The sequence below is a fragment of the Saimiri boliviensis genome, chromosome 4 (genome assembly GCF_048565385.1).
Source record: "Saimiri boliviensis isolate mSaiBol1 chromosome 4, mSaiBol1.pri, whole genome shotgun sequence".
NCBI lineage: Eukaryota > Metazoa > Chordata > Mammalia > Primates > Cebidae > Saimiri > Saimiri boliviensis.
This window is the reverse complement of record NC_133452.1, coordinates 100,959,802-100,980,508: the sequence shown is the minus strand read 5'-3', so window position 1 is coordinate 100,980,508 and position 20,707 is coordinate 100,959,802. Positions and strand designations below refer to the sequence as shown.

General features: G+C 42.9%; 1 protein-coding gene across 1 annotated transcript; it reads right to left on the bottom strand.

Moving 5' to 3' along the window:
* Nucleotides 1–8,193: 8,193 nt before the first annotated feature.
* On the bottom strand, nt 8,194–19,500 carry SRSF3 (serine and arginine rich splicing factor 3). Its single transcript, XM_003923203.4, has 6 exons — nt 19,371–19,500; nt 16,570–16,777; nt 14,483–14,617; nt 12,281–12,319; nt 11,544–11,630; nt 8,194–11,397 (listed from the first exon to the last, which is right to left on the bottom strand). Exons 2-6 carry the CDS (start codon nt 16,773–16,775, stop codon nt 11,370–11,372), a joined length of 495 nt encoding a protein of 164 aa, XP_003923252.1. The 5' UTR covers nt 16,776–16,777; nt 19,371–19,500; the 3' UTR covers nt 8,194–11,369.
* Nucleotides 19,501–20,707: the final 1,207 nt, after the last annotated feature.

The window sequence follows — 20,707 nt, the reverse complement described above, 5'->3', positions numbered from 1 at the left end:
AAAGTGAGACTCCGTTTGAAAAAAAGAAAATTCAGTAAACCATGCTATAAAACAGATGGGCTGTCATCCAGGCTTCCTTCCATTTATAGGGCACAGGCAGAGTAAATTTAGCACTTAATTGTCTTGGGAATTTCAGAACGGTAACTGAGCACTGGCTTCCACCAGTTGCCTCAGCTCATAACAAGAGTAAGCCAGGGCAGGGCATGGAAGCTCATGCCTGCAATCCCAGCACTGTGGGAGCCCAAGGCAGGAGCCCAGGAGTTCAGAAGTTTGTAGAGATAGGGTCTCACCAGGCTGGTCTCCTGGGCAACATGGTGAGACCCCATCTCTACAAAAACTTTTTACAAATCAGCCGGGCATGGTGGCGTGTGCCTGTGGTCCTAGCTACTCGGGAAGCTGAGGCAGGAGAATCGCTTGAGCCCAGGAGGTTGAACTGTGTTTGTGCTACTGCACTCCAGCCTGGGTCACAGAGCAAGGCCCTGTCCCAAAAACAAAACAAAAAGCCATGAGTAGGACTGTCCTTTGAAGCTTTGAAACCAGGTGTTGACTTCTCTCTAGCTACAAAAGTCCCAGATGGCATCTTGTTCCAATAGGCTTTTTCTTTTCTAAAATGAAAATGGTTGGTGTAGTCACCTTTATCCATTATCTTAGGTAGCTCTTCTGGATAGCTTATTGTAGTTTCTATCTACATCAGCACTTGCTGCTTCACCTTGCACTTTTTTTTTTTTGGTCAGAGCCTTGGTCTGTCACCAGACACCAGGCTGGAGTGCAGTGGCACAATCTCGGCTCACTACAACCTCCACCTCCCAGGTTCAAGCAATTCTCCTGCCTCAGCCTCCCGAGTAGCTGGGACTACAGACGCTCACCACCACATCCAGCTAATTTTTATATTTTTAGTAGAGACAGGGTTTCACCATGTTGACCAGGATGGTCTCAATCTCTTGACCTCATGATCCACCCGCCTCGACCTCCCAAAGTGCTGGGATTACAGGTGTGAGCCACCGCACCCGGTCCACCTTGTACTTTTTTATGTTACAGAAATGGCTTCTTTCCTTAAACCTCATGAACCAACCTCTGCTAGCTCCAGACTTTTTTTCTCTAGCTTCCTCACCTCTCAACCTTCATGGAATTGAAGACTTAGGGCCTTGTCTGGATTAGGCTTTAGCTGAAGGGGATGCTGTGGCTGGTTTGATCTTCTATCCTTCACCTTATCAGCAATAAGGCTGTTCACTTATTCATGTATTCACTGGAGTAGCACTTTTCATTTTCTTCAAGAAATTTTCCTTTGCATTCACAACTCAGCTGTTTGGCAGAAGAGGCCTAACTTCTGGTGTATCTAGGCTTCCAGCATGCTTTCCTCACTAAGCTTACTCTTTTTCAACTTTTGATTTAGTGAGGAAGATGTGCAACTCTTCATTTGAACACTGAAGAGGCCATTGTAAGGTTAGTAATTGGCCTAAATTGAATATTGTTTCTCAGGGAACAGGGAGGCCAGAGGATAGACAGGGTAAAGGCTGGTTGGTGAGGCAGGCAGAACACATACATTTATCTTTATTTATTTATTTATTTATTTATTTATTTTTTGAAACGGAGTTTCAATCTTGTTACCCAGGCTGGAGTGCAATGGCGCCATCTCGGCTCACCGCAACCTCCGCCTCCTGGGTTCAAGCAATTCTCCTGCCTCAGCCTCCCGAGTAGCTGGGATTACAGGCACACGCCACCACGCCCAGCTAATTTTTTGTATTTTTAGTAGAGACAGGGTTTCACCATGTTGACCAGGATGGTCTCGATCTCTTGACCTCGCAATCCACCCGCCTCGGCCTCCCAAAATTTTTATTTTTGAGAGTCTCACTCTGTTACCCAGGCTGGAGTGTAGTGGCATGACCTTGGCTCACTGCAGGCTCTACCTCCTGTGTTGAAGCGATTCTCCTGCCTCAGCCTCCTGAGTAGTTGGGACTACGGACACCTGCCACCACGCCCAGATAATTTTTGTAATAACACACAAATTTATCAATTCAGTTGGCCATCTTATACTGGTGTGGTTCATGGCACCCCCCCACCCCCACCACACACACACACACAGAAATTACAATAGTAACATCAGAGATCACTTATTGGCCAGGCACGGTGGCTCAAGCTTGTAATCCCAGCACTTACGGAGGCCGAGGCAGGTGGATCACAAGGTCAAGAGATCGAGACCATCCTGGTCAACATGGTGAAACCCCGTCTCTACTAAAAATACAAAAAATTAGCTGGGCATGGTGGCACGTGCCTGTAATCCCAGCTACTCAGGAGGTTGAGGCAGGAGAATCGCTTGAACCCAGGAGGCGAAGGTTGTAGTGATCCAAGATTAAAAAAAAAAAATTACTTATCATCATAACAAATATAGTAATCATGAAAAAGTTTGAGTCCAGACATAATGGCTCACACCTGTAATCCTAGCACTTTGGGAGGCTGAGGTGGGCAGACTGCTTGAGCCCAAGAGTTTGAGACCAGCTAAGGCAACATGGTGAAACTCCATTTCTAAAATACATACAAAAAATCAGCTGGGCATGGTGGCATGTACCTATAGTCCTAGCTACTCAGGAGGCTGAAGTGGGAGAATCAATTGAACCTGGGAGGTTGAGGTTGCAGTGAGCAGTGCTTGCATTACTACACTCCATCCTGAGTAACACACTGAGACTCTGTCTCCAAAAAAAAAAAGATTAGAGCTTCTTCTAAAAGAAGCAGAGGCAAAATTAATGTAATTTGGGCCAAGGCTAAAGACTGCAGCCTGAGACACACTTCCAGGTTGCCTTCAAGAGTATTCCATCAAAAGAGAGGCTCAAGTTTTTACAGTAAAAAGAATCAATCAAAAGACAGGTGATTACAAAAGTTGTTCATCAGGAATTCTCATTGGTTTACAAATAACATTGGTTAGTGATTGGCTATACACTGTGAACTACAGGATGTATGGCATTTTATGGCTACTTGGCATCACAGTCTAGAACCCATATGGCAAGTGACTTCAAGAGGTAATTATTTAGCTCAAGACCAGGACTGCTGTTGAAGGCATTGATAATTTAAAAGGAATCACATTCCTCAGATAGTTATCCTTTTTCCTTAAGACAGACTAAATCAAAGTGATCAACTGCACCTATGTGGGATCAGAAACAGACTTGAATCTTGACTGCCCAGGACGGAATACCATGGAACAATCTCACCCAGACAGGAGTGCAGTGGCACGTGACTCACTGCAACCTCCACCTCCCAGGTGCAAGCGATTCTCCTGCCTCAGCCTCCCCAGTAACTGGGATTAAAGGCACACGCCACCATGCTGGGCTAATTTTTTGTATTATTTTTAGTAGAGACAGGGTTTCACCAAGTTGGTAAGGCTGGTCTCAAACTCCTGATCTCAAATGATCCACCCGCCTCAGCCTCCCAAAGTGCTGGGATTACAAGCATGAGCCACCATGCCCGGCCCAAGTTATTGGTTTTCTAAAGCTTGCCAAGTGATTCCAATGTGCAGCAAAGGGCAGAGAAAACACCATGAATACCCTGTGAAGTATAGTGTTATCCCCCAACTTTTCCGGTAAGGACACTAAGGAAGTGACCTGCCCTCCGCACACAGCCAAAAGACAAAAATTTGAACTCAAGGCAGCCTAATTCGAAAACCTAACAGTTTTTTTTTGTTGTTGTTCTTGTTATTTTTTTTTTTTTTGAGACGGAGTTTCGCCCTTGTTACCCAGGCTGGAGTGCAATGGCGCGATCTCGGCTCACCGCAACCTCCGCCTCCTGGGTTCAGGCAATTCTCCTGCCTCAGCCTCCTGAGTAGCTGGGATTACAGGCACGCGCCACCATGCCCAGCTAATTTTTTGTATTTTTAGTAGAGACGGGGTTTCACCATGTTGACCAGGATGGTCTCGATCTCTCAACCTCGTGATCCACCCGCCTCGGCCTCCCAAAGTGCTGGGATTACAGGCTTGAGCCACCGCGCCCGGCCAAGAGCTAACAGTTTTAATCCACACCATCTTTCCCACTGCCTATCCCTTCAGAAACCCCTTTCTTGACATATGCCCATACTCCCTTATCCACAAATGTCCCTCTTGACCTTGGACTATTCAACTCAGTAGTCCCCTTTCCACACTCTTCCAAACCCAGTAGCCTCCCAAGTAGCTGGGATTACAGGTGCCCGCAACTACATCCAGCTAATTTTTTATATTTTTAGTAGAGACAGGGTTCCACCGTGTTAAGTCAGGATGGTCTTGATCTCCTGACCTCGTAATCTGCCCAACTTGGTCTCCCAAAGTGCTGGGATTACAGGCGTGAGCCACCGCACTCAGCCCATAAATGCCTAACTTTTAGAATATACAATTACATATGAGTTGACATAAAAAAATACACCTCTTAACAAGTTACCTCTATAAAAGACTGGAAGAGAAAATTATTTTCCAATGTTCGTAAAATTCACCTTTTTTACTATGAGCATGCTTTATAATTGAAAAGACATGCTCTAAAAAACAAAAAAAGACATGCTGACAATCACTTAGTGGCAAAAAAAAAAAATGTTATTTTGTGATTGGGATAAGAAAGTTAAAATGTAATGAAAAACAGGGGGTTTGGAGTCAAGGCTGGCCTGGGTTCTAAACACAATGCTTTTTTAGTAGGATGTGTAATGCATAAGGAACATTTTCTGCCCTTTTAACAGATAACCTCGGGCTGCGCGCAGTGGCTCACGCCTGTAATTCCAGCACTTTGAGAGGCAGGCGAATTGCTTGAGGCTCGGAGTTGAAGACAAGCCTGGCCAACGTGGCAAAACCCCATCTCTACTTTAAAAAAAAAAAAATTCGTCTCCGGCCAGGTGTGGTGGCTCACCCCTGTAATCCCAACACTGAAAGGTCTAGGCAGGTGGATTACCTAAGATCAGGAGTTCAAGAGCAGCCTGACCAACATGGAGAAACTGCATCTCTACTCAAAGTACAAAATTAGCCAGGCGTGGTGGCGAATGCCTATAATCCCAGCTACTCAGAGGCTGTGGCAGGAGAATCACTTCAACCCAGAAGGTGGAAGTTGCAGTGAGCTGAGAACACAACATTGCACTCTAGCCTAGGCAACAAGAGAGAAACTGTCTCAAAAAAAAAAAAAAGAAAAAAAACAGGTACCTCTCAAGTGGTTCAACAGCACATATGAAAATGGCTCCGCCAAAAAAATTTTTAAAAATCCTTTATCATCAAAAAACAAAGAAAATGGCTCTCCTGTGGCAGAAATGATCAGTCATTACTTCCTTTCCTGACCACTCCCAACTGTCTTCACTGAAATGTCCAGCACCCTGAAAGGCAGATACTTAGAATGATTCGGTTCCTAGCCCTCTTGACAGTGTTGTTCATCCACTCCAACTTACAAAGCAAATGACTTCTTCTAAACTCACTCTGAGGGCAATTTCATTTCAAAGGGATTGCTATATATTGCCAACTGAAATCCAACCAGGACTGCCAGCTCAGTCAACTTCTCAGTAAACTCCAAGCAGCCAGAATGAACGAGCCAGCCATTTATTTCATCAATGTACTTCTTGGCTTTCCTGTCAGTGAAAGCTGGCCAAGTTACCTTATACATGCTTGTTCAAATACATGGCTAAAGGAAAGTTCAAACCATCGGATCTGGACCCCCTTCAAACTCATGGTTTAAAAAATAAACTGTTTTACCTCTAAACCCTAGTGCAGTTTACATTCTCAATTGTTTCTGCCTCTAAACATGTATTTTATGATTAAGGCATTTATTTCTTCCTCTTACCTCAGATTCGTTAGTCTTTCCTTATCATTTTAATGTGAGCTCTGGAATTGGGATGGCCAGTTGCAGTGGCTCATGCTAATCCCAGCACTTCAGGAAGCCAAAGAGGGAGGAGCGTTTGTTCATATCCTGGGTGACAGTGAACTCCCATCTTATAAAAAAAAAAAAAAACTAGCTGGGTGTGATGGTGTGCATCTGTCACCCCAACTGCACTGGAGGCTGACTAAGGCTGGAGAATCACTTGAGCCCAAGAGGGCGAGTGAGATATGACAGTGCCACTGCACTCCAGCCTGAGAGAGTGAGTAAAAATGTACCCCCCCACCAAAAAAAAAAAAAGAACTAAAAAACTGGGACAAGGCCAGGCGTGGTGGCTCATGCCTATAATCACAGCTCTTTGGGAGGCCAAGGCAGACAGATCTCTTGAGGTGAGACCAGCCTGGCCAACAGGATGAAAGACCATCTCTACTAAAAATACAAAAATTAGCCAGGCATGGTGGCACATACCTGCTGTTAATCCCAGCTACTCAGGAGGCTGTGGCAAGAAAATCACTTGCAGTGAGCCAAGATCACACCACTGCACTCCAGTCTGCATGAGAGTGAGGCTGTCTCAAAACCAGGCGTCCCCGAACTTCGGCCCCTTGAGGCCATTTATCCGGCCCCCAGCCGCACTTCAGGAAGGGGCAACTCTTTCATTGGTGGTCAGTGAGAGGAACACAGTATGTGGCGGCCCTCCAACGTTCTGAGGGACAGTGAACTGGCCCCCTGTATAAAAAGTTTGGGATGCCTGCTCAAAACCAACAAACAAAAAAAACTGGAGTGAAAGAATGAATTGTTAAAGGTCAACAGCCTAAACTTGCACTGCAAATACAAATATTATATAGGTTTTTCTTTCTAGATATTGAGCTGGTGTCGTGATATATCACCGTATCCCGTTACTAAGTGCTTGTGTCATGGACTTTGACATGTGGGAAAGATACCAAATAATTGACAAGTTGCTATTCCAATTTGTATTTGTAAAGTACTTTCATTGAAAACATAACATGGGTGGTTTTATCTAAACTAAAAATAAATGTCCTTATGAGATTCTGGTGGCAGAGAGCCAGCTGGACGAGGTTTTTAAGTTACCAGCTGCCTGAGCTTAAGATTTACAATGGTTTCCCACAGGAGTTATTCTTTCAAAAACTAAACTTCTTAGCCAGACACGGTGGCTTATGCCTGTAATCTCAGCACACTGGAAGGCAAAGGCAGGTGGATTATTTGAGTTCAGGAGTTCAAGACCAGCCTGGTCAACATGGTGAAACCCTGGCTCTAATACAAAATTAGCCAGGTGTGATGGCACAAGCTTGTAATCCCAGCTACAGACTTGGAGTCTGAGGCAGAATTGCTTGAACCCAGGAGGCGAAGGTTGCAGTGAGCAGGGATCAAGCCACTGCACTCCAGTCTGGGCAACAGAGAGACTCCATCTCAAAAAAAAAAAAAACAAAACATTAAGAAACTTCAAGGTCTCAAGATTTATACATTTTTTTTTCCCCATAGAGACGGGGGTCCCACTTTGTCACCCAGGCTGGAGTGCAGTGAAGTGATCTCAGCTCACTCCAACCTCCACCTCCCAGGCTTAAGCAGTTTTCCTGCCTCAGCCTCCCGAGCAGCCGGGACTACAAGCGCATGCCACCACACCCGGCTAATTTTTTTGTATTTTAGTAGAGATAAGGTTTCACCATATTGGCCAGGATGGTCTCAAACTCCTGACCTCAGGTGATCCGCCCACCTCAACCTTCCAAAGTGCTGCAATTACAGGTGTGAGGCATTTCACCCTGCAAAAACAAATTTCAATGATCCTGTCTCAGAACCTTCAGGAGTCTACAGCTGAATTCTCTTCAGGTACCCGTTGAATCCATAATAAAACAGGATTAAAAGAATTAGTGGGGACATACAAAATCATTCAACACTACTGGATTATTTACAGAAAAATATACTTTGAACCCAGTTTTTCTTCAGTAACTTTAATTAGAAATCTTTCTCGAAAAGATGGAAAACCAGAAGGCAACAATCTGGCAGTACAAAAATATACAACTGCAAGAGATTACCACCAACTAGATCTGACAACTAAATTTCTCTGAAAAAAGCATACTTGGACAAAATACTAAACTAGTGGTTCTCACATTACCAAGGGCATTTATCACGTAGAACTCAAAATTACACAGGGTTAGATCATCCTGAAAAACTAAGTCAATGAGCCAGGAGTCCAGCTTTATCTATTCTGAAAATATCTTCTTTTGCTGCTGTTGTCGTCTTGCTGTCTCCAGGCTGTAGTGCAGTAGCACAATCTCGGCTCACTGCAACCTCAGCCTCCTGGGTTCAAGTGATTCTTCCGCCTCAGCCTCCCAAGTAGCTGGGACCACAGGCTCGTGCCACCACGTCCAGCTATTTTGTTATTTGTTTTTTTTTTTTTTTTTTTTTTTTGTATTTTTAGTAAACAGGGTTTCACCGTGCTGGCCAGGATGGTCTCAATCTCTTGACCTCATGATCTGCCCGCCTCGGCCTCCCAAAGTGCTGAGATTACAGGCATGAGCCACCGCCCCCAGCCCTGAAGTACCTTTTCAATCCAACAAAATTTCTAATTAAGCAGCACTGTACTAATACGAAATAGTAATTATCTGGATTTCCCATCCACATTCGGGTTTGAGCGAGAACCAGTGACTGCAGTCTAATAGGGTGGGGATTTCAATGACAGATCACACGTTTGTAAGGATTTCTAAGATACTAAAATGGTAGATACAGCATACCTGTGTTTGGTAAAACTGAAACCTCTCTGGCTATTTTCAACTTTCTGCTTAAGACATGGAGGTCAGAAGCAATCCACAATAAACTGAGAACCACAGATCAAGCTAAATATTCCTTTAAAAGAAAATCGAAATGTGAATCTTGTTTTGTTGGGCAGACTGGTTGCAAACTACTGGCTCCAAGAGATCCTCCTGCCCTGGGCTCCCAAGTGCTAGGGATTACAGGCGTGAGCTACTACATCCAGCCAATATCCTTTAAAACATAACCAACTATAATCCTTACTGTTTCTTTAAATTGTCATCAAGTATTAACAATAGTGACTTCTAGTGAACACCTTAATCCTTAAACCACAAGTTTGAGTTCGGTTTTGTGATTCAATTTTACAACTCAACTCATATGGACAAGACTGGCTGGTGTGACCTGTCACTTTGGAAATTACAGGAACTTTAAAACTTCCAAATAGCCACAATATAAATGTGCAATTCAAAGGTTTAACACTTTCCATGTTCTAAAGTTTCTAAGAGCCTTGAGGTTGTGCTCAGGCTTCTGTTTAAAGTAACTGCAAATTGGGACAGTAAGTCACCTAAGTCAGGACAACTACCTGGTGAAGTCAATTTTATTTCAAGTTCTGTATTATTTCTTAGCCATATTATACCCATACCTATACTGTCCACTTTACAAAAAACTCTCCAACTTAAGACTCTGCAAGATAGTCATATACTGTCCAAAAAATGCCCATGTAAGTTGTCCATTTATAAGAGCAATGTATTAGCCAGGCATGGTGGTGTGCACCTGTAATCCCAGCTACTCAGGAGGCTGAGGCAAGAGAATCACAAGAACCCAGGAGACAGAGGTTGCAGCAAGCTGAGATCATGCCACTGTACTCCAGCCTGGGCAACAGAGTTGAGTCCCTCTCAAAAAAAATAAATAAAACTAAGAGCAATGTAACTTGACATATTGCATTGCTTCTGTAATTTCTTAGCTATCTTGGCTTGTTCCTAACAGGAACAGATTTGAGGCTATGTGGGAATGCTGAAAGACAAAATGTCCAATGCCAGAGCTCCCAGTGACAGGCAATCTGAAAAGTGTCTTCCTTAAACACTTAGCTTGAAAGCTGCATCTTCCTGACAGCAATTCTCCCAAGATTTGTGTAAAAGGTGGAAATAATTTAGTAATTTGTTTAGGAGACCTGTATCTTAATATATCCATACAGCTTTATCTCTTAATGCAATGACTTATCTTAAAACAGTCAATACAGCATAATCCAAAACTATCTTGAAAAAGCATATTTAAGGAAATTAAGCCACAAGACTGTTGCATTATGATTTAATCTAATTGCACAAAAATTTGAAATTACAACTCCTCTCATTTTCTAAGAGGAAGGTTATGCATGCCTCCATATTCAATTCTGCACTGTTACATTTGAACCATATTGTGAACTTTACATCATGATGGATCAGCTTAGAATTCCCATGCAACACCTCAAATTATAAAATGGAAGCAATTTTTAGAACTGTGGCAAGTTTTCATGCTAAAGATAAAAGCCATTTTTAATGGGCAACTTACTTTGTGTTACAACGTACCAGGTTGCTGCTATACTTTAAAATGTTGGTCACTAAATATCATGGACCCTGAACTGGCTTCTACTCCTAAAATGGGTTAACTATCACTTAGGTGACAACTGTATTTCCTTCACTTACGAAGACTAATCCATAGTGCATCTCAGCTGTGTTTCTTATAAAATAAGAATCGTGTAACCAACTGCTTCCCATGGGATAAGAACACTGGTAACAGTGGGTTAAACTATTACACAATTATGCTAGTATTTTATTAATTCAAAAGCACTTTACAAGAAAATATAAGTATGGCTTCCAATAGGAATGTTATACCTGGACTTGGTACCAAGCTCACAGATTTGAGTTTGCAAGGAAAAACAGGCTTTCAAGTTAAACAACAATTTGTAACCAAAACTTTAATCCCAAGGATTCTCACAAAACATATTACAAATGACAGCATGAAAAAAAATCTTGCACAGTAACTCAAAGTTCAGCTCTACAATGTACCCTTAAACTGGCAGGTCATTGTTGAAATCTCAAATTTGTACATAATGTCATGAACAGCCATGTAGTCATATACAGTAATCAAATAAGGAACTTATGACCTAAAGCAAAGATAAACTTTCCTGAAACTTAACAGATTCCTATACCAACTAGGCAACCTTTGCCCAGGATAAGCTTGAATTTGGCTTTTTCAAAAACCTCTAATTTAAACTTTCTTGAAACTTAACAGATTCCTATACCAACTAGGCAACCTCTGCCCAGGATAAGCCTGAGTGGCTTTTTCAAAAACCTCTAATTTAATAGTGCAGCGTTTTTTACCCAATGGCTTGTGTTTCACAGCAACTTTTAAAGACTGCTTATTCAATACAGCTGCATCCTATATCCCAAAAAAGTAAATCTTAGTTCAATTTTTGCCAGTTGTTTCTGTATTTAAAAAAAAAAATTCACACTTCTGCTGGGCGGGTTTAGAGGTTTATCATCAGTCTATGCGTAACTAAAATTCAAAGCAAATTCGATTTTGCTTAAGGGAACATTGTAAAGTAACAATTCTTGGTATTACATGCCTCATATGATCCATTTCAAACCATAGAGAATTACACCTTTGTGTCACTGTTTCAAAAGACAAACAAATTTGAACAGCTAAAACATCTTAAAAATGCACCAAGCTTATGAAGTCTCAAACAAAACTTGAATTTTCTGTACATACTCCTGTCAAATGAAGTAATTTCCTGTACACCACTTCTCTTGCAAACTGGTCTTCTATTTCCTTTCATTTGACCTAGAACGGCTAAAAAAGAAAAGAAAACATTACATTTGTAACTTGGTGACCTATCAAAATAGACTTTTAAGGTAAAAAATCCATGGCTTAGAAGACAGGCCTTAGTATACTACATAAGCGAAGTCTTAAACAGCTCAAGTTATCAAAGATCTTACCTACGAGACCTAGAGAAGGATCGAGACGGCTTGTGATTCCTCTCCCGAGACAGCGACCTCTCTCTTCTCCTATCTCTAGAAAGGGACCTAAGTGAGGAAAAAAAAAAACATTAGGCCCAATGAGGTATGATAAAATTATACATAAATATTCTCTTGATCTGGCATGGTGGCTCATGCTGGTATTTCCAATATTTTGGGAGGCAGAGGCAGTAGGCTCACTAGAAGCCAAAAGTTTGATAACAGATTTGGGCAACAAACAGATCCCATCTCCACAAAAAATAAATTAGGCAGGTGTGGTGGTGTGTGCCTACAAGCCTAGCTACTCAGGAATCTGAGGGAGGCTCCAAGGCCAGCAGTTAAAGGCTTCAGTGAGCTATAATCACATGACTGCACTCCAGCTAGGTGAGATACCCTCTTTTTTTCTTTTTTTTTTTTTAAATGGTGTTTCACCATGATGGCCAGGCTGGTCTTGAACTCCTGACCTCAGGTGATCCACCCACCTCAGCCTCCCAAACTGCTAGAATTACAGGCCTGAATCACCAGGCCCAGTCCGAGACACCCTCTTTTTAAAGAAAATTAAATTCTAAGTCTTTGAAAACTCAAAGCTGATCCATCCTTCAACTTGATTCAGAATTAAAGCCAAGGTTTAATCCCATTAACCAAGCCATCTGGAAAAGTTCAGAACAGCAGAAACACTGCCATTTCTAAGAATGTAGCCAAAAAAGGTAGTAATTTACCTGCTCCGGCTGCGAGAGAAGCTTCTCCTTCTTGGAGATCTAAAAGCAGAAACAGGAAAATTAGACTCATCATCAATTAGTATTTATGGCGTGAGGCATTTCCCAACTTTTCAATTTCACTGTTGGGCCCAGTGAATGTGCCGAAGAACTGGCACCCATCGTCCAAAAAAAATAATAATAATAATTAAGAAAAGAAAAAAAAAAGGCACAGAAGGATTAAGGAACAAAAAGCTCAAGTGAAAAGCAGGTATTCCAACCATGGATTCACTTTAACAAAGAATGCTTCACAGCAGATCTGTCCAATGCAAAACTTCATGTCAAACTAACTTCACTACCCAAACACCACACCAAAATATAGTCCCAAGTAGTTCCAAAAACAGTACCATAAACCAGTATTTGGAACCCATGCAAACCTGTAAGTCCATGACAAGACTTAGGCACCAGGTGGATAGTGTAAATTTGTGAAAACGCGGTAGGTGTCAATATTGATGCCATTAAGTGGTACATTAGAACTGCATTTGTGATTGTCAACATTTAAGAGTGTGTTTAGGCTTACCAAAATTACCTTAGCTTGGCCCACACTTCAACCCCAAATTTTAAAATTTTGAAACTGTTAGTAAAACCATTTAAAGGTGATAGGATTCAACAAATTTTTTGCCAGAAAAAAAAGCTAATCTGTTAGAGATATTAAAATTTTTAGTTTGGCATCTCACACATGCAAATAAGTTTCACTTGAAGGTCTAGTTACATTACGAGTTCCCTATCACCCTTAAAAGTTTTTCAAGCAATATATATGTACGTTACCATTCAATTATGCACAGCCAGCCTTTGATCCAGAAAAAAGAATTACTTTAAGCCGCTTACTCCTTATTTTAACCAGCAGTAAACTGTATAAGCAGGAAAAACTTACTAGTTTTGGGTTTCAACAAGCTAGAAATGGTGAGGTGAGGCTGCCGGACTGACGGCCAGGAAGAATTTGCTGAAAAGGTTTTGCCAGATGTTGCGTTGGATTTAGTTGGTTGGCGAAGGGGGTGTTGTGGATTTTTCCTGCTTTTTTGTTAGCCGAAGGCTGCTGCTGTAGTTGTTGTGAAGACATTTGGTAAATAAACAGCTGAGCTGATTGGCCAGGAATGTGTGGGCGGTCGAGGTGGCTGCTGCCGATTTGGTTAAGGTTGGAGAGAAGGCTGAGAGAAAACAGCATGCTCGGGAACCAAAGGGCGGTGCAACCTGACGACTGGCCAGCCTGGGTCATGTGAAACGACACCAGCCAAGCTGAATGGGGCGCGCTGGTCACATGACGCTGAAAGGGCTAGTTGACTGGCTAATGCAGATTCAGAGGGTGGTGAGAAGAGACATGATGGTGACTCTGTAACGGGGTTCATTTTTATTAATAGATGGACCAAAAAGCACAAAAAAAATGAAAAACAAGCCATCAGTACAACCGTCTATTAGCTAACAAATACTCTTTATTATGATGGGCAACAGTGTGCTGCTGTTTTTCAAAATAGCAAAAGGGGCAAGATTTTGAACTCCTGTCTCCTAGAAGGACTCCACTCACCTGTAAGAGGTAAATTTAGTCCTATAGAAACTATTTTGGAGGTCTGAGGAGATGTGGAGTTAGCATCCAGACAATACTGCCCGGTCCAAGAATGATGCCATTTTAAATTATAAAAAAACTGAATTTTCTTCTATTTGGGATTGAAGAACAGATGACTGGGATTACTTCTTTTTTAGCCCCCTTTATTGGTCAGTGACTTAAGTTTCAGAATGACTTCTACTTTACCAGTTGTAACATTAAAACAGCTGCCTGTTTGATAAATATTACAATTGTGCTAGTAGTAGAAAACACAAATTTGTGAAGAGCTAGAGTTGAATGTAATGTTTGTCATTATGGAGCCAAGAAATGGAAAAAGGCCTAAACTGAAGTACAAGGGAAGACTCGAAAAGATGAAACTAGAAAGATGAACTAGAAGACAGATCCAAGATAGAAGTTACTGACTACCAACATGAACAGTGACCTAAAGACAAAAGCCAACACTCAGCACAACTCACATACCCCAAACTAAACCCAACAAATATGTTTCACAGAAACCTCAGATTCTTCCAAAGTTTAAAACCCACCAACAAACTTTAAGAGAAATACCTGCTCCTACTAGCTACTCCATTACACCAATACCTCTAAACACACTCTCTCTCAAGTACCTGCGACGAGGTGGAGGACTCCTCCTACGATAATCATCTCGAGGACGACGGCCCCAAGAGGGAGGTGGGCCACGATTTCTACTTCTTTTTTCACCATTTGACAGTTCCACTCTTACACGGCAGCCACATAGTGTTCTGAGGGCAAAAAGACATTAAACTTAAAACAGCCTTTCTGAGATGTGTATTAAAGCCAAGAGTACTCCCTATAGCTACTCTGCAAAGAACACATCCAAGTGTCTACAGAATACCAAATTTTTAGTTCCCTTATTTTTACTAATATAAATTGAGCTTCGCCGGCTACGGTGGCTCACACCTTTAATCCCAACACTGTGAGGTAGAGGCAGGCGGATCACTACCTCAAGAGTTCAAGAACAACCTGGCCAACATGGTGAAACCCCGGCTCTACTAAAAATACAAAAATTAGCCAGGTGTGGTGGCACACACCTGTAATCCCAGCTACTCAGGAGGCTGAGGCAGGACAATCGCTTGAAGGCAGAGGTTGCAATAAGGTGAGACCCCCCTACCCAGTGCACTCCAGTCTGGGGGACAGAGCAAGATTCCTTCTTGGAAAATAAGCTTGTTTCCCAGTTTAATTTCAAATTAAACAATTAAATATGATTTTCTAAAGTACCAATTCACAAAGAAGCCAACTTCTATTTTATCCCTTGTTAGAGCCAGTCTGACTGAGCTCAATGTTAATTGATTTGTTAACAGGTACAATTTAAGTGTCAAGATCCTTCCATTTATCCCTGAAAAAACAAGTTCTCCTGTATCTTCATTATGATTTCTTCCTTGAGATCTCAACACTTATTCAGTTATTTACCAGACATTATTTACTGGTCTTCCACTGCTCCACTTTAGGTAAAAATGGGTTCAAAACAAGACAGAACCACTTAGGCCATTTTACAGCACCCTCCCCCCTCAATTATCACAATAGTCAACACGGAAGAAATTATAGCTGTGGCCAGGTGAGGTGGCTCATACCTGTTATCTCAGCACTTGGAGAGGCTGAGGCAGGAGGATGGCTTGAGCCCAGGAGCTTGAGACCAGCCTGGGCAAAACAGACCACCATCTGTATTATTTTTTAAATAACAGATTTGGCAGGGCGCGGTGGCTCAACGCCTGTAATCCAAGCACTTTGGAGGCCAAGGCGGGCGGATCACCTGAGGTCGGGAGTTCAAGACCAGCCTGACCAACATGGTGAAACCCTGTCTTTAAAAACAAAATAAATAAGTAACAATTTTTTTTTTTTTTAAGAGACGGAGTTTTGCTCGTTACCCAGGCAATGGCGCGATCTCGGCTCACCACAACCTCCGCCTCCTGGGTTCAGGCAATTCTCCTGCCTCAGCCTCCTGAGGAGCTGGGATTACAGGCATGCACCACCATGCCTAGCTAATTTTTTGTATTTTTAGTAGAGACGGGGTTTCACCATGTTGACCAGGATGGTCTCGATCTCTTGACCTCGTGATCCACCCGCCTCGGCCTCCCAAAGTGCTGGGATTACAGGCTCGAGCCACCGCACCCGGCCAAAATTTTTTTTAAAAAATTAAAGTATAGCTTAGAGTAGTAGAAAAACACCATTACCCACCCTTCATACAAACACAGCCATTAAATTTAGATAAGCTATCATATCTGGACAGTAATTGGGAAGAGCTGGGCCCTGGAAAACTTTACTATAACCTGCTTGAATTGACCAACCTTTCATGCAGCTTTACAGTCAACCCTCACACCCTTTTTTCCATTATACTTCCAAATATGAGGAAAGAGGGGTGGGGGCAGGGAGGTCAGGCCTTAGTTGGCCAGCTAACAGGACACTATTAACACAAAGGGAAATATTAACTGATTCACTTTCTGGAATAAGTATTTCAAACACATAAAAGTAAAGGTATTAAGTACAATAAATCCATGTAACCATTTTGTAAACAATTCTTTTAAACAAGTATCAGTTCATAACTATTCTTAAAAATATTTGATCCCAATTTTATCTAAAGACTTCAAAAACCCATCTAAGAGCCACACATCCTACAGATTTTTAAATATGAAAAACACAAAGCAACACATTTATATCAACGTAACTATTAAATTACCTTCCATCTAGCTCTCTGACAGCATCAGCTGCATCTCGGGGATCTTCAAATTCAACAAAAGCAAAGCCGGGAGGGTTTCTAGCAACCCACACACTTCGGAGTGGTCCATAGTAGCCAAAAGCCCGTTCCAATTCGGTCTTGTTGCCATTGTTTCCAAGATTGCCTACATAAACCTTACAGTCCAATGGACAGGAATCACGATGCATTTCTGTAATGAAAAACACCAAAAATATTCATTTATCTAAACACCTAGTCCACAGATCCTCAGAAGGAATTCCATTAGAGAAGATAAAAAGACTCTAAGGCTAACATGTAAAGAGAAAAATTGAATTTCAAATTGCTAGAAGCCAAACAAGAAATGTTACTATTACTACTAAAGCATCCAACCCCCCATAATCTTTACTCATAACCCTCAGGAAGCCAGCAAATTAGTAAACTAATTTTAAAAAAAAAAAAAAAACAGCTTCCTTGGAACCTTGAGAACACTAAAGGAGCATCTACCACCTCTGGGTCGTGAGTTAGGAACTTAACCTGTTATTTAATTGTAAAAATAAAGCATTTTTAGGAAAACAAAATAACCTATTAGGAAACTATTTCTGCCCAGGCGCGGTGGCTCACACCTGTAATCCAAGCACTTTGATCACCTGAGGTGGGGAGTTCAAGACCAGACTGACCAACGTGATGAAACCCCGTCTTAAAAAAATAAAGGGGGGGGGGGGACTATTTCTGTGCTTCAAGGCTTAGCTTTAAGTTAAAAAAAGAAAGAAAGAAAAAGGAAAAAAAAAACTAATTCTGGGCCGAGTGTGGTGGCTCACACCTGTAATCCAAGCACTTTGGAGGCCAAGGCGGGCAGATCACCTGAGGTCGGGAGTTCAAGACCAGTCTGACCAACATGGTAAAGCCCCGACTTTAAAAAAGAGAGAAAAAAAAAACTAATCCTGTTGGGGGCTCAAAAACCAAATAAAACAATAAGGAAAAAACATTAAGGTTATACTGCCAGGCAAGTGACTCAAAAGTGCCTACACAAAAGCCAAAACCTAATCAGCTTTAGTAACAATAAGGCCAAGAATTTTCACTTAAAAAAAAATGCCCATTGGCAGGCGTGGTGGCTCACACCAATAATCCCAACACTTTGGAGGCTGAGGTGGGCGGATCATGAGGTCAGGAGTTTGAAACCAGCCTGGCCAATCTAATCTGATGAAACCCCGTTTCTACTAAAAACACAAAAATCAGCCAGGCGTGGTGGTGCGCGCCTGGAATCCCAGCTACTCGGGAGAAGGAGGTTGCAGTGAGCCGAGATCGTTCCAATGCACTCCATCCTGGGTGACAGAGCGAGATTCCGCTCCAAAAAAATACACATTTATGTTTCGCCCCATTTTGGTAAGCTACAGAAACTTCTGTAGCACAGAAAAAGGAACCACAGGAGCAAGGCTGCTGCTATCACATTAAATAGACCAAAGTCTTACGCAGTAGAAGGTTCTCAAGCAACGAGACCAACTTGCCAATTTTTTTTCATAGCAGTATTCACAGTAGCCAAAAGGTGTTAACACAAATGGCCATCAACAGAAACGAATAAGCAAAATGTGGTATAGACATGAGTATTATTCAGAATGAAGTACTGACAAATGCGCCAACGTTGGAAAATCGTGAAAACATTACGCTAAGTTAAAGAAGCCAGACATAAAAGCACATGATTCTGTAAATACTAAATATGTAAGATAGCTAAATTCAGAGACAGGAAGATTAGAGGAAGGGGTACAGTCAAAGTGGGACTAACTGCTTCATGGGGGGGAACGGAAATGTTTTGGAACTACGTACAAGTGATAATTACACAACACCGAATATACTAAACACCGCTTTAAGAGAATTTCACTTTAAAAAAAAAAATAGAGGTATTTGCTACTCAAAAATTGACTGCACTCTGGCGACTTATAATTTTGTTTTTCCTTGGGAGACTATTTGATAAGTCTTTATTACTTAGTTGTCACTTTGACGATTAATCTGATAAACTTGTAGACCAGATTCAATTACATAAAAACCATCTACTTAATAATTCAGCTCAAGTGCTATCCAGGAACACCACGTTGTTCTTACTTTGGGCTTGTCTAATTAAAATATTCAGTCCAGATACATCCTATTTGCCGTGACCACACCCTGTGCCCAGGAGTTAGTTCTAAGATCAAGCCATGGGTGAAAATTAATTTTTAAAAACACTGCTGCCACCGTTAAGGATACATTTTAATGGGAAGCGGCTGAAAGAACCAATCTTAAGTTCAAGAAAGACCGTCCGGTCTTAGAAAAAAGTAATTAGATTCCGGCTGTAAATACTGACACTAGAAGAAAGTAAAGGTTTATTACTTGCTTTTCTCAAGTCACCCATCAAGACCGGACCTTTTAATTTACTATGAATTTACTATGAATTGAAAGGTCCGGTCTTGATGAGTGACTTCAGAAAAGCATTCTGAGAAGCTTCCCAATTAAATGAGGAACCAGAAAAAAAAAGGCGCCATAAAAAGGCCGCGACCTGGGATACAACTCCGCTACCTGCTCCCCCTTCCAGTTCTCAACTCCCGGGTAATCCTCTATCCTGGCTCATCCCCCAGTGAAAACTATAAACACCTCCACCCCAAGACTAGGAAACCCTCTCACGGCCGAGAGCCCCTGCCACCGCCCCGTGCTGAACGTCACAAAATGGCGGCGGCGCCTCTTTGTCTCAATCCGGCGCCGCCATTGGGCCTAGCTCCTCCTTGGTAGGACTAAATTCCACTTCCACCTCACTCCCTCTATCGCTGCTGTCTTACCGAGATCTAGGGTACAAAACGCAGAGGCTCAAATCCACACGCTCCGATGCGTCTTCCCGCTTTCCTCCGGCCCAGCACACACCACTACTCACTCTCACCCGGCGTCCACGAAATGGCGGACCACCGCCTGCCCCTCGCCTTTATTTATACGCCATACTGTAATCACGTGATTGGACGGGCTCGGCCCAATCAGAAGCGGAAGAGGCCGTGACGTAGCGGCTACAAACGCCGCGACTGCCGCGGTTGCTGGGAGCGCGCTCCGGCGGTTGCTCCAGGTGGGTGGAGACGTGCGCCGGCGCGCGCTCGTAGTAACAGGCCTGGCGCTCTCTCGAGCGTTCTTCCTGGTCTGTCTGGCGACCCTCAAGTTACTCACAGACCCCTCTTCCTGACCTCCAAATAGGGCGGGGCTTCTTAAACTGCACGGTCGCCGCCACAGCCGAACACTGGTAGGAGCCGTTGGCTCCTAACGAGATTAAGGAATGAATTTAGTAATTGCTTCACCCTTGTGAGCGGTCAGGCTGGAACCAAGCATCGCGTTTACAAACAGGTCACGGAACTGTTTGAGATCCAGCTGGCGCCACACTGAAGGAAAATCCTGGCTTGGAAAGTTGGCCCGACTCTGGCTGGTTTCCCGCCTCTCACGCAAACTTGCGGGACTTGGCGCTAACTGCAAAGGAGACCGGTCAGGTGACCTGGAAACGATCACCTTTAGCAAACACCGGGAAAGGGGAGTTTCTGAAGATCGAATGTAAATAATGAGCCCCCGAGCGAATGCCAGGAAGGATATCTCGGGCCTTTCTCCTAGCCGCCCTTGCACCGCCTGGCATGTATTTGTCCGGGCCGTTTCCCCTACAAAGACAGCCACAAGAATAACTCAGGGGAGAAAAGACTGATTGGGTTAGAAAAATCACCAAGGGCCGGGCGCCTCGCGCCTGTAATCCCAGCACTTTGGGAGGCCGAGGTGGTGGATCGCTTGGGGTCGGTAGTTCAAAACCAGCCTGGCCAGCACGGTGAAACCCCGTCTCTACTAAAAATACAAAAATTAGCCGGGCGTGGTGCCAGGCGCCTGTAATCCCAGCTACTTAGGAGGCTGAGAGCAGGAGGATCGCCTGTACCCTGGAGACGGAGGTTGCCGTGAGCTGAGATCCTGCCACTGCACTCCAGCCTAGGCTACAGAGCGAGGCTCTGTCTGAAAAAAAAGAAAGAAAAGGAAAAAAAAGTCATCAAGATCTCCCTTTCCTAGACAGTTCAACTAGTCTCTTGCCCCCAAATGTACCCCCACCCTAACCCCCTTTCAGTCTGGTCTGACATATTGTTAAATTTACTTGTAGCTGCTC